The sequence below is a fragment of the Gavialis gangeticus genome, unplaced genomic scaffold, assembly GCF_001723915.1.
Source record: "Gavialis gangeticus isolate Ggan-Ray unplaced genomic scaffold, GavGan_comp1, whole genome shotgun sequence".
Lineage (NCBI taxonomy): Eukaryota > Metazoa > Chordata > Crocodylia > Gavialidae > Gavialis > Gavialis gangeticus.
This window is the reverse complement of record NW_017729012.1, coordinates 9,888,605-9,903,487: the sequence shown is the minus strand read 5'-3', so window position 1 is coordinate 9,903,487 and position 14,883 is coordinate 9,888,605. Positions and strand designations below refer to the sequence as shown.

The window sequence follows — 14,883 nt, the reverse complement described above, 5'->3', positions numbered from 1 at the left end:
AGATTTTAGAATTGCACGCCCTGTATTTTTCCTTCTGCATTCACTTCCTTCCCAAAGCTCTTCCTTCTCCAGGGAAAGCAATCCCCCTCCAGCAACGCGTCCATCTGACTTCTCATGTGAGACACCTCCGAGTCTCCAGCTGCAGAGCAGGGGCAGGCAGCTGCTTTAGAAACATTTGACTTTGTAAGTGCGGCAGGGAAAACGTGGCCCTTCGGGAATAATCAGGCCGCCAACCGATGCGAGCCGTCCTCACAGCAACGCCCACATGGAGATGTGCTTGTCCGGTACAGTCCCCAGCCAGATTTCTCCTCCTTTCACACAAGGGGCTTTATCCTGTAAACAAATACAAGCCTTTTAGTCGGCAGGACCAAACAGGCACTCAGACTGCTCCCCCCTCCACTGCTTTCTGTCCTGCTGGCTACTTTTTAAAATCGCATTTACATTCTAGCCATCCCAGAGTCCAGGACACTTTCCTCGCGTTGCCTGGAAGCGGTGACAATCGGTGAAAACACTGAATCCGCTGGTCCCTGGCTGGAAGAGCTCCAGTGCCTGATCCTGCACGGCGAGCCCTTCCGCGTGTGCCCTTGACCTGGCATCTGCTGCTGCAGCCCTGTCTCCAGGCTCTGCTGCCTGGGACTTCAAGGGTAGGCACGTTATGTCCCTTACATTATAGGTAATTGCGGGAGCAAGTCAGGAGGCTGATCAGGGATACAGGCAGGCAGTAGGTGTGTCACTGCGAGCCACAGGGGAGAGCTAGTTTCCGCCTGCCCCCTCTCCCCTAATATCTGTGTGGTCCCTGCAGCTGCTGATGTGGTCTCACTATTACAGCCACGGGAACACAGCCCAGGCTGCTGCTTTTTTTTTTCATTTTGGCAGAAAAGCAGTCCCCATTCAGCAGTGGCGTAACTCATGTGTAATGCGTGAGCTGGTCAGAAAATGGATGGAAGAATTAATTACGCGTCTGGCAGTGGGTTAGCTTTCAGCAGGTGAGTGCGGCCAGAGGGGAGGAACGTAGCTGGAACAGAAACTCCCCAGACAGTTGCTTAATCTTACCCCTCTGTAGTGGTTCCCAGGCCTCCGACCTGACCCCTTCTCCCCTCCGTACGTCTGTCTAGCACGCCCCGTGAACGCCAGATGGGTGTGTGTTGCATGACATCACCACTCACACCCCACGTACAGCTGCAGTCCCTATTACCTCGCCCCTGAACTGACCCAGAGATGCTTGTGGGAGCTGCACGTACTTACACCAGCTTGACGTGTGGGCCCGTACCTTTATGCAGGGAAGAGCTCTCAGCGCACGTAACATCACCTCTCTTTTCCTGGTTCAAGGGGTGGGGGGATACAGCGAAAGACCGGAACAAGGCATCTGCATAAACCGTAGGATTGTGTGGAGCATCAGTAACTGCTGGATGGGACCTCAAGTGTGAATTTAAAACGGGGAACGCACGTGTTAGGGGGACTGAGCCACAGCTTGGATGTGCCCCTGCAGGCTACAGTCGGACCTGGACAGGTTACAAGGGTGGGCGGATAAGAATAGGATGGGTTTCAACACAGACAAGTGCAACGTGATGCACCTGGGGAGGAACAACCGGCACCATACCTACGGGTTAGGGAACTCCCCTCTTGTCAGCACGGAGGCGGAAAAGGACCCTGGAGTCATCATTGATGCCAAGATGAACATGAGTCGGCAGTGTGGGGACGCAGTCAGGAAGGCCAACCGTACCTTGTCATGCATCCACAGATGCATCTCCAGCAGGTCCAGGGAGGTGATCCTCCCCCTCTATGCGGCACTGGTCAGGCTGCAGTTGGAGTACTGCGTCCAGTTCTGGGCGCCGCACTTCAAGAGGGATGTGGACAGCATCGAGAGGGTCCAGAGGAGGCCACTCGCATGATCAGGGGACTGCAGGGCAGGCCCTATGAGGAGAGACTACAGGACCTGAACCTGTTGAGCCTCCACAAGAGAAGGCTGAGGGGGGATCTAGTGGCCTGTTACAAACTGGTTAGGGGGGATCAGCAGGCATTGGGGGAGTCCCTGTTCCCCTGAGCACCGCCAGGAGTGACCAGGAATAACGGTCACAAGCTGGCAGAGGGTAGATTTACGTTAGACATCAGGAGGCGCGACTTCACGGTCAGGGCGGCTAGGATCTGGAACCAGCTTCCAAGAGAAGTGGTGCTGGCTCCTACCCTGGGGGTTTTTAAGAAGAGGTTAGATGAACACCTTGCTGGGGTCGTTTTGACCCCAGTGCTCTTTCCTGCCATGGCAGGGGGTCGGACTAGATGATCTGCTCAGGTCCCTTCCAACCCTAGAAACTATGAAACTATGAAACTGTGTTGTGCCAGCACTCCTCTGTTTTCTTTGTCTCCGGAGCATCAGGGCGACTTGGCTGAAGACCTTGGACACAGCCCTGGGCTCGAATCTAGCGCCCTTTGTTTCTCGCTTAAATGAGGAATGAGAAGCAGTGCAAGTGGGCAGCGGTGGAGCTGAGGCTTCTTCGTAGCCAGGAAAGCAGTATGGTCATCTTTCCATAACCCGGGCTGAGCCATTGTCATCCCACTGGGCTTAAATCAGGTGGTCCCCACCCATTGATACCTGCACTGTGCGAGGTATATTGTGACCTGCAAGTATTAGCAGCAGTAATGCATCTCTCTAAAGTGCCTGGCAGGGGAATTAGAAAGCGAGGTGGTGGGGGCACGAGCACAGCACGTGGACTCGCAAAGTAGGCCCCAAACAGTTGCCACAGGGGCTGCAGTGTGCTTAGTCATTTTGGTTTAATTGGCTGCTTTGGGTTGGTTCCTGCTGAAGGTGTTTAAGCCTGGAGGATGCCAAAGGGCTGAAGGTCTTTTGGCTTCTGCCCAGCCTTAGCTGGCCATTTAATTTCTATGGTGCAGTATTGCTGCTGCTCAAGTTATTCTGGGTTTCTGCATTTAATCCGAGATGCGGGGTATTGTGTGTCGCATTTAAGGTGAAGTTCCTTTTCTTGAATGCAACACAATACCCCACGACTCGGATTAAACGCAGAAACCCAGAACAACTTAGCAACAGCAATACAGTTTAATGGTAGCAGCTTCTGGGAGATCTGATATGCAAACCATCGTAGCCTCCCCGACCACAGTTGTGTGAAGCTGCCTGTAAGTCATGCTGCTGCACTACGTAATTCTGGAGAAATCTGGCAGCTCTTAATTGCAGACACTCTTCTGTCTTGTTGGTGTTGACTGGATGCGACCACGCTCTTAACTGATTCATATTCCCAGTGGATGACATCCAGTTGCTCAGGCATTTCAAATCCCTGATGAGACATGCCAGACTGGAGTGTTTTGTGCGCTGAGAAGAAGGGGTCACCATAAAACGAGCAGAAGGAGCCCTTTTCGGCTCTTCCTGTTTCTCAAGGAATATTTAGGAGTTTGTCTAACAGAAGTTCAGAGCCTGCACAGCTCTCTGGATGCAGCCTCTGCAGCTGGAGGCTGCTAATGTATCCCCCTCCCATTATGAGCTAATCAAACCCAATTAGATTTGCAGTTTCGTGGAGCCATTGTTAACGTGGACCTGGCTGAAATGATCTCTGGGGTTGCCTTTCAAAGCATCTCACCCAAATTTTACAAGAGGAAGTTTGAAGTTCCCCGGTGAAACTCTGTGAAAGGGAGGGGGATTTTCCAGACGTTCGCTTCTAAATATAACTACCTGAAAGGCTTCCACGTTTTTGATCGATGCAGATGTGGCTTCTCTGTCGGCTGATAAGGAAGGCAGGGCTCCAGCATGCATTGCTGGTGAGATGCTATTAAAAACGAAAGATAACTCCCTTAGGTTTATTCTCCGTATTTACTTTAGCTAAATCTGCGCAGTGTGTCTTAGTTTATATTCTGTCTGAGACTGAGCCTTGGTGAGTAGCCACCTTGGCACCTTCCCAGTGCAGCCTTTCAAACCACTGGCTTGGGTGGCAGCGAGGAGTTTTGTACAGCGAGAGGAAGGGAAAGAGCGTTCGCGGGGGATGTGCCTGTCAGTTATAATCCTGTTTTGCAGTGAGAATGATGCCTCTGAACTCTTGCGAAGAGCACTGCCTGCCACCTGCCTGCACAGAGCGGTTTGTGGTAGCAGTATAACTTCTGCAGGCTAAGGAGCAGTCTGCAGCATCTGATTTTTACCGTTGTTTTGCATTCGAGGCCTGGAGTCAGAGGCAGACGTTGAAATCTGAGCAGGTCATTACTTTTCCCCAGTGGTAAAATGAGAGTTTGTTTTTCAGTTGAAAGAAATTCACGCTGCTTTCCCTCTGTGCCCACCAGGATGGCGTTCATCAGCAGGTGGGGTCTGGGTCGTGCCACGGGGACCTCAGATGAAAAAGGACCTAAATGTGAGAGACCATCTGGTTGGGTTGGCGATGTGTTCGCTCCTTCCATCCATTTTGCATCTGGGTTGTGCTGCAAGTGCCTCCTATACCGAGCCTAAATCACTTGGGAGGAATGTGTATAGGGTGCAAATCTCCCCCGTCTTCTACTTGACTTCAGACAAACATGGCTAACAATGTCGCGCAAGTGAAACCTATTTTGTTTCTGAAAGAATTTGTTTGGAGCAGGACCACTACCCCACAAGCGTCTTTGGGCTGTGGCATGACCCCGGGGGGGACGCGTTTTCCCCAGACTGAGTCAGGCTGTTCTGCGTTTCGATCCGAGTGAAATGCTTCTCCCCTGCCCTTGCGCTCATGCCGTGGCTCGAGGGTGGAGGAGCAGGGAGGTGTGGCAGGAGGCTGGGATCATTTCACTGCCAAAGGAATCAACAGAAGCAAAGTAGTTTCCAAGGTGCCCGTTCCCTGAATCCCGCACTTGTCTGACGGCAGCGGAGGAAAGAATAAAGAGGAGCTCGCCGCTCGCAAACGTCACCCGAAACGGAGTTTAATAGGGAACCTAGCACGACACCGGAGAGCAGGTTGTGCCGTGTGTGAAATAAGAGTTCGTTCAGAGAAAAACAGCAGCTTGTGGTGCTCAGGAGGCTGGAAGAGAGCAACTGGGTGGTCATGTGTGCGTGGGACCCTTGAGTTGAAAGGACTTATGCTGGGCTTGGCCTTGAGACAGCAGTTCAGGCTGGCCTTTATTTCCCCTCACCCATTTCTCCCAGGTGGCTGATGAAGCCCCAGACACTTTCTAGCAGCTGCCCTCATGTAGTTGTTGTCAGCGCAGGCTGCTGGCTGTTTCCGAGGTGTGGATGCAAGGGTTTAGGTTGCATACCTGTGCTGGAGGGGTCGGTTGGAGACACGAGGGGAATTTTGAGGTGCCTTTTGGGCTTTGGGGTTTCTGTCTTCTACGTGTTGCCATCTGGGGAAGGGTTAAGCATAACTGAATCTACCAACCTAGGTAAAAGGGATCAGTGGGGCACAGGATGGTGAATTATTGCAGGCTGGCGATGTTTCATCTCTTGCATGCGTCTCCTGAGGCAGACTAGTGGACAGCCCATCTGAAGACTCCTGCAGAATTGGAAAAGAGGGTTAAAAAGAGGATTCTCCTCTCCGTCCCGTCACTTGGCTTGAGCACTAAAGCATTGCACGGGGTGGGATGGAGGGGACTTTGCCACTTCAGACTCCCTGATGTCCTTCCAGCCTTCCCCGGCACAAGGTTGAGGCTGCTGTTTGCAGTTCAGCTGGTCTGTCCTGCTCTCATGGTCTCCCTGGTCCTGAACATCTCTTGGAAGCAGGGTCAGGGGCAAGGAGGGACCCTCCCAGATCCTTCTGCTGCGCATGGAGGAGTGTCAGGCCGTGCATTGTGCTTTGAGGGGAAACATTTGCTTCCCCGCCAGCTCCCAGCTGAGCAGCTTTTCCCGCCCCACCCACCGCACAGCTGTTTCTAATGTCGGAAACATCAAAGCGACTGGATGAGTCAGAGCGCTGCATGTGTCTCTCCTGGGGGCTTCTTTTCATTTCCCCTTCCAGAAGGCGAAGTCTTATCATTCCTCTCCACTTGTTCACAAAGCTGCGAGCCCCACATCCCCTTTTCGTCTTGCTGCAAGTGGAGGCTTGGATGTGATGGTTGAGGTCTCGGGGTATGGGGCTTCCTACTTCTCCAGGGCAGGAGACTGAGCTCCTGAATGTATGGAGAGCAGAACTCCACCCCACTGCTGCATTGTAGCTGGTATTTCTCCCAGCAGCGTCTAAAGCAGGTTCAGGAATTGGGAATATTTCAACCTGTTTGATTTCAAAGTGACAGCAGTTCCCTCTCTGGCTGGCTTTTGCTCAGCTTTTATTCAGATATACCATCCCCCATTAACAGAGGAGTTCTGCCATCCTCGGAAGATAACAGCACTTAACAAGACAGGCCCAAACTTGATCCTCGGAGCATCATCATAAAAATGAAGAGGTGGAAAATACCTGTCATTGCATCTAGTGTGTCCCTCAGCCAGTTATTTTCTGCAGGGTGCTTCCTACTGCGTGGCCCAGACTGATTTTAAACTTCTCGAGAAATGAGGCTGCACCATTTCCCTAAGAGACTGTAATCGCACTGTTGGCTGAGGCTGAACAGTTGTTGGTAGAAGAGCATCCAAGCAGGTTGCCCCGCTGCCCAGGTCTACTGCTAGCAAGTGGGGAAAAAGCAAATGCTGAGAAATGTCAGACTTTGTTCATTTTCACTTCTGTGGCCGTTAGGAGATGAAATCGCAATCTCCATGCTCAGCCCGAGCCATTTCTGTAAAATGAAAACAAGAACATGGTAACTGCTAGCGCAGGTAAGCAGACAGGCTTCGAGGACTGAAGCAGTGAATCTTTCCTTGGGCAACTGTAAATTGATTAATACTGGAACTTGTTTCTCTGAAAGCTGCAGGGAAGTAGGGTAATCCAATCTTGTCCGACCCCTTAATGCAATTAAATTGCTCTTCATTAAGGCTTGGAGTCTGAGGATAGAACATGATCACTGGATAATGGTCTCCTGCTGCTGCTTTGAGGCTCAGGCTACGCCAAGACACTTATTTTCATAGCAGGGGACAGTGGTCTCGTGACCGCGTTCAGCCCCAAGCTCTGTAGTCCTAGCATCTCAGTTGGCGATTCCTTGTGCGACAGGTGACCTGCATGCTGAGTGATTAGACAGCAGATCTGCATTTGTTTCAGCCAATCAGGAGCAGTCTTCTGAAGAAGAATATTAAGGGGGGGGGGGGTTAAATTGCAAGATACTGCGTTTTTCAGCCAAAATCCTATTTTATTAAATGTTTGTATGGATCACGGAGTTCTGGTCAGCTGTCGCTGGGGTCATCTGACCCCAGCAGTCTTTCCTGGCGCTGGACCCGATGATCTCTGAGGTCTCTTTCAGCCTAACGTCCGTGAATCTGTGAATCCAGCACTTGAACTGGATGGACTGACTGCAAGGATACTACAGTGAAGAGTACACACTAAAACCCTCCTGTCTGTGTCAGTGGGGCACACTGGGGATATGCTGCTCTTAGGATCCTTGTCTCTCTGTAAATGTTAGTAGTACATGCAATACAGCTACTAAAGAAAGTGGCATCAAGTTTTTGTGTTGAGGCTCTGTAGAGCATCGCTGGAAGAACCTAATGCAGCGATCCTCAGTCAGGGTGCCTTGAGATGTTTTCAAGGGTGCCGTGGAGTACCACTCAATAGTAGCGCAGTGACGTGGGCAAGCATGATTCAGAAAGTAAACCCAGAGATTTCCGATAGGAATCCCCAGTGTTGAAGCCATTCTGACCTGTTGTGCTCTTTCTGAGTTTTTTGCAGGAAAAGTCAAAGAACTCTTTTTGAGTTTTTTGACTTTTCCATAGTCAAAAAACAAGTGAAAACATGACGAAGGGTGTTTGTGTCAGAAAGCTTGCTAAGAAGAATTTTTCCAACTATTTGAGTTGGTCTAGTAAAATATATCGGATTTACCCAAAGAACCTTGTCTGCTTATGACCTTAGACCAGCGCGGCTACAACCTGCACCCCTTAAACAGCAAAGAGCTGGCATTTTCCCAGGGGTGCCTTGGGATACTACTGGTCTAGATAACTTTCTACCTACCTGCAGGGTGATGGAGTAGTCATTGCCAACACGCTGCAAGCAGCTCAGCTTACACATATTGGCATCCAGAGCTGAGGCTTCCTGCTCCCCCACATCACTGCAGCTGCAAGAAGCTGACCTCTTTTGTTTGGTCTGTAATCAGCATTTTTGGGCCACAAACTGTAGGTGAGAGAGTGCCTGGCAGACTGCCGTAGCTGTAGGGAGGCACCAAGAGCCTGAGAAGGGTCACGTGGTTGCAGTGGTTGGAGCTAGCCCACAAGCATGTCTTCAACTCCAGATTTTCTTGAGAGAAGAGGCCCCGTAGAAGCCCTTTGCTCCCTGGACACCAGCGCACTCTGTCTCAACAAGCACGTTTGCACAAGAAAGTTCCCACATGGTTGTCTTGGGGCATGAGGTCATGCCAGCATGTCACTTAAAGCCCTCAGATTACACTACCCAGCAGAAAAAGCATCTGCTCTGCTAATTGCACCCTTTAGGGCAGAGGAACGGGAAGAAGAATGGACCTTCAGGGCTCAAGCTGTATCTACTTTAGACCATTTGTCTCTTAACATGTCCCCACTTTAGCACTATCCATGTGGTTCTGCTAGCATTAGTGAGCCCGGGAATGCTGCTGCATGCGGCCACTGACTTCTCCATAGTGGCGCCTTCAACACCAGCTGGGAGGTCGAGTTGCAGGCACGTCTTCCACTGCTGCGTAATGGGAGGGGTGGGGTAACAGGTAGCCGAGCTTCTGCACTGGGGTGTGCTCTACAAGGGTCATTCCTGTTAGCAGAGGCACCCGTGCATTTATTTTATGCTGATGCTGGTTAATAGGCGAGAGAGTAGCAGGAAACCAGATGTCCTGCTGCCTGACCTTTGACAGGCCACATAACAGCCTGTGCCTTAGGCTCCGTATGCTGTAGCTTTTGCAAAGCAAGATGTGATGCTCCGATGGAAGGTGCTGGGTACGTACGGGCTATGAGGATACAGGCATGCATTCACGTAAATGAGCTACATCTGTGAGGATCCTGGGATGCTGCCAGTGCAGGCTTTGACGCCATGTTCGCGTGTTCCTGTTCGGTGACCACGTGCATCGTTTATTTGGGGCTTAGAGAGGAGTTGCTACTGCGATTCGGCAGGGCAGCAGCCCCTAGGCTGTTGCACTGAGCTGAGTGTTAACAGTCAGTTTGCACATTGTCACTAAAGCAGGGCTCTGGTATATGATGTGGTCACCCGTATCAGTGATACCAACTCCACCCCTCTGCACATTGGTGACCCCGGCGAGGCAGCCCTGTTGCAAGGCAAGAGGAAATGAAAGACCAAAAAGTGTTTTTCAGGGTGCCCGACTGCGAGTGGAGAATTTATGTCTCGGCTGCTGGAACAAAGTTACCAAGGTCACCATATATTATATGCAGGGTGCATAAAAGTCTTCCTCCTGACAGCGCTCCTGCCATGCTACATTTTGCCTAGGGCATGTCTCGCTGTCTGGGAGGCACTGCCCTGACTTGGGTGGCCTGTGGAATTAGGTTTGCTTTTCACACACTGCCTAGCCTTCTGAAACCCGCCACCTGGACTCCTCCTTTCTTCTGGGCTGAGTCTGGCAATGCCCCGGCTCTCCCCCCCCTGTCTGCCCAAAGCCTAAATCAGTATGTGCTCCGTGCCCGTCATTAGCGCCATTCAGCACTGGGTCTCGTTTCACCCCACAGAACATCGACATCACCAACTTCAGCAGCAGCTGGAGCGACGGGCTGGCCTTCTGCGCTCTCCTGCACACCTATCTGCCAGCGCACATCCCGTACCAGGAGCTTAATGGTCAGGACAAGGTAAGCTGTACTCTCTCCCTGGCAGCAGGCGCGCTGGCGGGGATTGCCTTCCGTTGTGCTGGGGCCACCCAGCTCAGGTGTAAAAAGCCCGGCATTGCTGCAGGCGTAACTTGTAGGGATGGGCAACAAAACTGATAAAAGCAAAAGTAACTGAAGATGCGCAAAGCAGATTGATGGGGAAGAAAGGAAGAGGAGGCCTGGAGCAGGAACAGAGTGGGTGCATGGTGTCCAAGAGATTGGGAGTCACAAGGTTAGGGTCCAGCTTAGCAGGAGCTGAGCCTGTTCGGTGCTAAGTGCACATAGGAAGAGCGGTTCTAGCAAACGCTTCCACGTGCCTCCTAGCCTAAGAATGCATGTGTGGAGGTGGTTTCCTTCCGGCTACTGTTGATAACCCAGATGTCTCTGTGCCAGCGTTCAGGGCCAAGCATTTTTGCAACCCAAGTGTCATGTTTTGGGCCTCCTGACTTTCCACAGTGTTTCAGTCTCAGTGTGAAAGGGAGTGTTTATTGTCAAGCTGGGATTTCGAGCATTCTTGCCCCGTTGCTGGCCTGCTGCTTGGGGCCAGCTCCCCTCCTTGTGATGCGTGCTATGGCACTGACTCACTGCGGAGCAGAGATCCATCGCTGGGACTGTTTGCAAAACAGCTTGTCAAAAGCTAAGCCGCTTCAATGCATTGCTGTCACACGGCGCGCTTTCTTACCATTTGTCTCAGACCCTTCAGCTGCAAATGTGCTACTGATAGGCTGTGAGTAAAGGGAGCCCAGGTTTTCCTTGATGAGCAAGCAGAGGGCAGAATATCAGTTGTCCCGTGTGCTGGAGAGTTCTGAAATGTTAGATAACTCCTATCAAAAGCAAGCTTGCTCTCCACGTGATGGCGAAGCCCCCCAGTGTTAGGATTTAGGGCAAAGCTTATCAGAACCAGCTGATAACCAGCTCTTCTGTTTTCCAAGGACCTTCCCCGCCCTTTGGACTGCAGGTTAAGAAAACTTTTGCTGGGAGAATATTTCAGGAGGGTGAAGCACATTGCAGTGGTTAGGTTTGCAGATGAGCTTGATGCTTGGGGGGGAGGCGGGGTAGCAGAGGCCCCGGGCAGGACGACTGCATGGTACTCTCTCACAAGGGAAGGAGCAAGGGCCCAAGGCTCAAGTGTGTAAAGCGACTTGCAAATCTAACCCTTTTCTGTCTGGGTTCCCTGTGCATCGCCCCTGTGAAGCAGGCTGCTGTTGAAGTTCAGTGGTTAAATACAGATTCGAGCTTGGTCAGAAAAACCATGTATACCTGTAACATTATGGTGTTCCACGAACCACTGAGAGCAGGCCTGTTACCTGCAACAAGCAGGCAAAGGAGAGCAGCACAAGCCGAGAGCTAGAGTTGTGGTTCCTGATGTGAAAGGGGTGAATAGCACGTTAACCAGGATGAGAGCCCAGCTGGGCATTGCCTGCATGAAGCCCCCAGTACAGTCCGCTCGAGTGCGACGGTTAGCAGCGTTTTGCCTGGCAAGTAAGATCCACAGACCACAGGCTGCAGATGGAGAGCTACAAACATTACACGGGACGAGGCGAGGAAAGTTAATGTGACAACAGCAGCAGCAACTTGTGAAAGTGGGAGGATCTTGTGGGTCTGCTGAGACGGAAAAATGACAGCTAAGAAAGCTGCAGGTGCTTAAAACCCGAGAAACTTACTCATTTTGGCCATTGCTGGAGGACATGTCTCAACCCACAGAAAGTCCTTTGGCTGGCTTAAATAGCTGGGCCAGAAATGTAATTCTTCCCCACCACGCACATGTTCTGCTTTATTTAAAAAAACAAAAAAAAACCCCAGCATTACAAGCCAACCTCAGGAAGTGGTTCTTGCTTTGACTTATCAGAAGCAGCTCAAAGCACTTACGGTTTCCAGTCCAGCTCTGAACTTTCCACCAAGCAAAAAACAGAGAAATGAAAGCAAAGAATTTGACCTTGAGACACAATGGATTGCATGTTGCAGGGATGGTTTTCTGAATGAAATCACTCATTAGGTGACTTGCCTTTAGTAAATCTCCTTGGAGACATGCAACATGTTTGGTGTTGCTATAAAACCGTATCCTTACCTGAGAGCCCAAGTAAATCCAGGCACTTAGAAATCCATGCCATGATAATTAGCCGTAAAGGAATTCAGCTCCCCTGTGCCTGAGATGTTTTGATGTGGAATAGGGCTCTGCTCAAAATCTGGGATTGCACCTGAGGTTGCCACAATTCAGGAGCGTCCTGAATTCAGCTGGGCCTAATTTCTAATAACATTTGTGTCTTCCTGCCTCACCTTTCCCTGTGGCATTAATATTGGAACTCAACTGTTGTTTGGTAGAAGATCTCAAGCCTAGCATTGCAGATGCACTTCTTCATTAGGGCCCATTCATCAAGCCAGCCTCAGGGCAGGCTTTGGGAGCAGAGTGCTCTTTGCTCGTCCTCCTGACAGTCTCTCTCTCACTTTCTTTTCACAGAAGAGAAATCTGCTGTTGGCTTTTCAAGCTGCTGAAAGTGTGGGCATCAAACCCAGTCTGGTGAGTACCCAGGTTCTGGGCAGGGAAGAGATGTTGATCCTCCAGTACAGCGCAGCCCATTGACCTGCACTGAAAGTGTTCACATGTTATTAAAGGGAAACTTTAGCCATGAGCCCAGGCTGCCAGTCCAGGCTTTCCAGGCAGTTCCCAGCTGGCATGGATGCTCAGCTTCAGACTGAATTACACCCAGGCATTGAGAGCTTCTTGCTATAGTATAGATGGTCCCTGCTGTGACCTCCGCTGTGCGAGTGGCCCTGCCGGTCAGCCCACGTTCCACCCCGCTGCAGTGCTGATTTAACAACCTGGAGGAAAATGCTAATGTTTAAACTCGTGGTGTAAGATGCTGTGGGTAAAGCCTCGGGTGCGATGGCAGGTCAGGCACAAGGAGAATGACATGCAGAGAATGACCCTTTAGGGGGCCGTGATAAGGAGCTAGAAACATACCTGTCTGCCCAAGGGAGCAGGAGCTCAGGAAGGGCAATGGAGGAGGGTAGAGCATTCTCTGCAGATGGATGAGTTCCTTGCGGGGCAGCGGATGCAATCCATTTAGTGCTTTGCACAGCATAGTGCAGCTAGGCCAGTGGATAGTTTTGGCAGGCTGGAAGTCAGGATACATCTCTAATTGAAGTAGCTCGGGAATAGAATAAGGGCTTCTGCATCGGCCAGCCGTGTCTGCTTTGAAGGTCTTGCCGCTGCCAGCTCTGGTGAGGCTGCGACTCCACTTTAGCAACACTGGGAAACTTTGAAACATGTCCCTAGTACAGTCCGTGGTCAAGGAGGCTTTTGCTTAGCAAACCTCTGCTGTGAGGGAGTGGTTGTACAAGGCACATAAATGGTCTTAATAAGGGTGGCAGTTCTCCCTTGGGTCTTCCCTAGGGAGGGGAAGCCTCCCAAGCGGTATCTGACCCTTCACGCTCTCTGTCAGCTGCTGCATCGCGTCTGCGACATTGAATGCAGTCCCGCACCCCTGGTGCTGCTGCCTTTAGCAGGGCTATGTGCAAAACCAGGGTCTTCAGAAGCATTTGAAGAACTGGGCTCTTCATTTGTCTGAAGTACATCCCAGCTGCCCCGTGCTGCTCTGGGCATTGCAAGTTGGCACTTGCATATGTCAGCAAGTGAGAGGGCGTTCGACTGGTTTGCCTCTTCAAACTGCACTGCCTTTCCTTGCCATTTGCCACTCCCCTGCATTGACTAAAAGGTGCTGCAAGTGCCAAGTGGCTGTTTCCCCTAAGTGAAAGAGAGAGCATTGCCTTTAGCTACGTGCCGCACAGGCCCAGCTTTCCCCATCCCTGCTCCCCTCTACAGGCAATGTTTCAGAGGGGGGGCAAGTGTTAAAAAGCCCAAAGGAAACACATGCAGGCAGAGCTTCCTGAGATGAGCCCTCTAGTAGTTTTTACTTAGCCTGGTAAGCGGTTAAGTGTGTGAGCTAGAAGCCTGGTACTGAGAAAGGGCTAAATGCACGTTGGGGCAGGACACGAACGCAACCCAAAGCAGCTCAGGGAGTTGTGGGGAGCACGTGAGCAAGCAGCGCATCCAGGTGGGAGCCTGCACTTGCTGCTTCTGTCTTTCTCCAAGCTCCTCAAGGTTGCTCATAGGTTTTATCCTTTTAGAGAAAGTCCACGGCCTCGGGAACTTGTCCCTGTATTAACTGAGAAAGCGTGTGATGAATCAGCTTGCTCTGTGGAGCGAGAGGGCATGCTGCGCAACAGCAAGATTCCCTCGTTTCACAACCGGGTTTTTACCCACAGCAGGCCTCGCTTCCCTAGGGCAGGGAAAGCCTGGGGGTGTAGGACTCCAGAGCAGTCTGCCTGGCTGGCAGCCCTCGAGCCAGTCACCAGGGTTAGTCACCCCTCGGCTGTCTGCGTGACGGAGAACAGCAGGGCTGCAGATCCCAGAAGCCCTTGACTGACCACGATGGTTGACTGACCTGGCAGGCTCAGGCCCCTCCGTGGGCCGACCTGATTGCCTGTTGTGGTTTCATAGTTGGCCGGGTCGGAAGGGACCTGAGCAGATCATCGAGTCTGAGCCCCTGCCATGGCAGGAAAGAGTACTGGGGTCAAACGACCCTGGCAAGGTGATTGTCAAGCCTCCTCTTAAAGCCCCCCAGGGTAGGAGCCAGCACCACTTCTCTTGGAAGTTGGTTCCAGACCCTAGCCGCCCTGACAGCGAAGTCGCGCCTCCTGATGTCTAGCCTAAATCTCCCCTCTGCCAGCTTGTGACCGTTATTCCTGGTCACTCCTGGTTAGTGCTCGGGGGAACAGGGACTCCCCCAGTGCCTGCTGGTCCCCTCTGACTAGTTTGTAACAGGCCACAAGATCCCCCCTCAGCCTTCTCTTGTGGAGGCTGAACAGGTTCAGGTCCCATCGCCTCTCCTCGCAGGGCCTGCCCTGCTGCCCCCTGACCATGTCAGTGGCCTCCTCTGGACCCTCTCGATGCTGTCCACATCCCTCCTGAAGTGCGGCGCCCAGAACTGGACGCAGTACTCCAGCTGCGGCCTGACCAGTGCCGCATAGAGGGGGAGGATCACCTCCCCGGACCTGCTCGAGATGCATCTGTGGATGCA

At 51.8% G+C, this 14,883-nt stretch overlaps 1 protein-coding gene across 4 annotated transcripts in view; it reads left to right on the top strand.

The window, feature by feature from the left end:
• SPECC1 (sperm antigen with calponin homology and coiled-coil domains 1) overlaps positions 1–14,883 on the top strand; it is a 153,298-nt gene that overhangs the window by 115,726 nt on the left and 22,689 nt on the right. For all 4 annotated transcript variants that reach the window (XM_019511215.1, XM_019511213.1, XM_019511214.1 and 1 more), the window contains 2 exons: positions 9,668–9,784; positions 12,261–12,320. In XM_019511215.1, the coding sequence (XP_019366760.1) occupies positions 9,668–9,784; positions 12,261–12,320 (177 nt within the window). The remainder of the gene's footprint in view (positions 1–9,667; positions 9,785–12,260; positions 12,321–14,883) is intronic.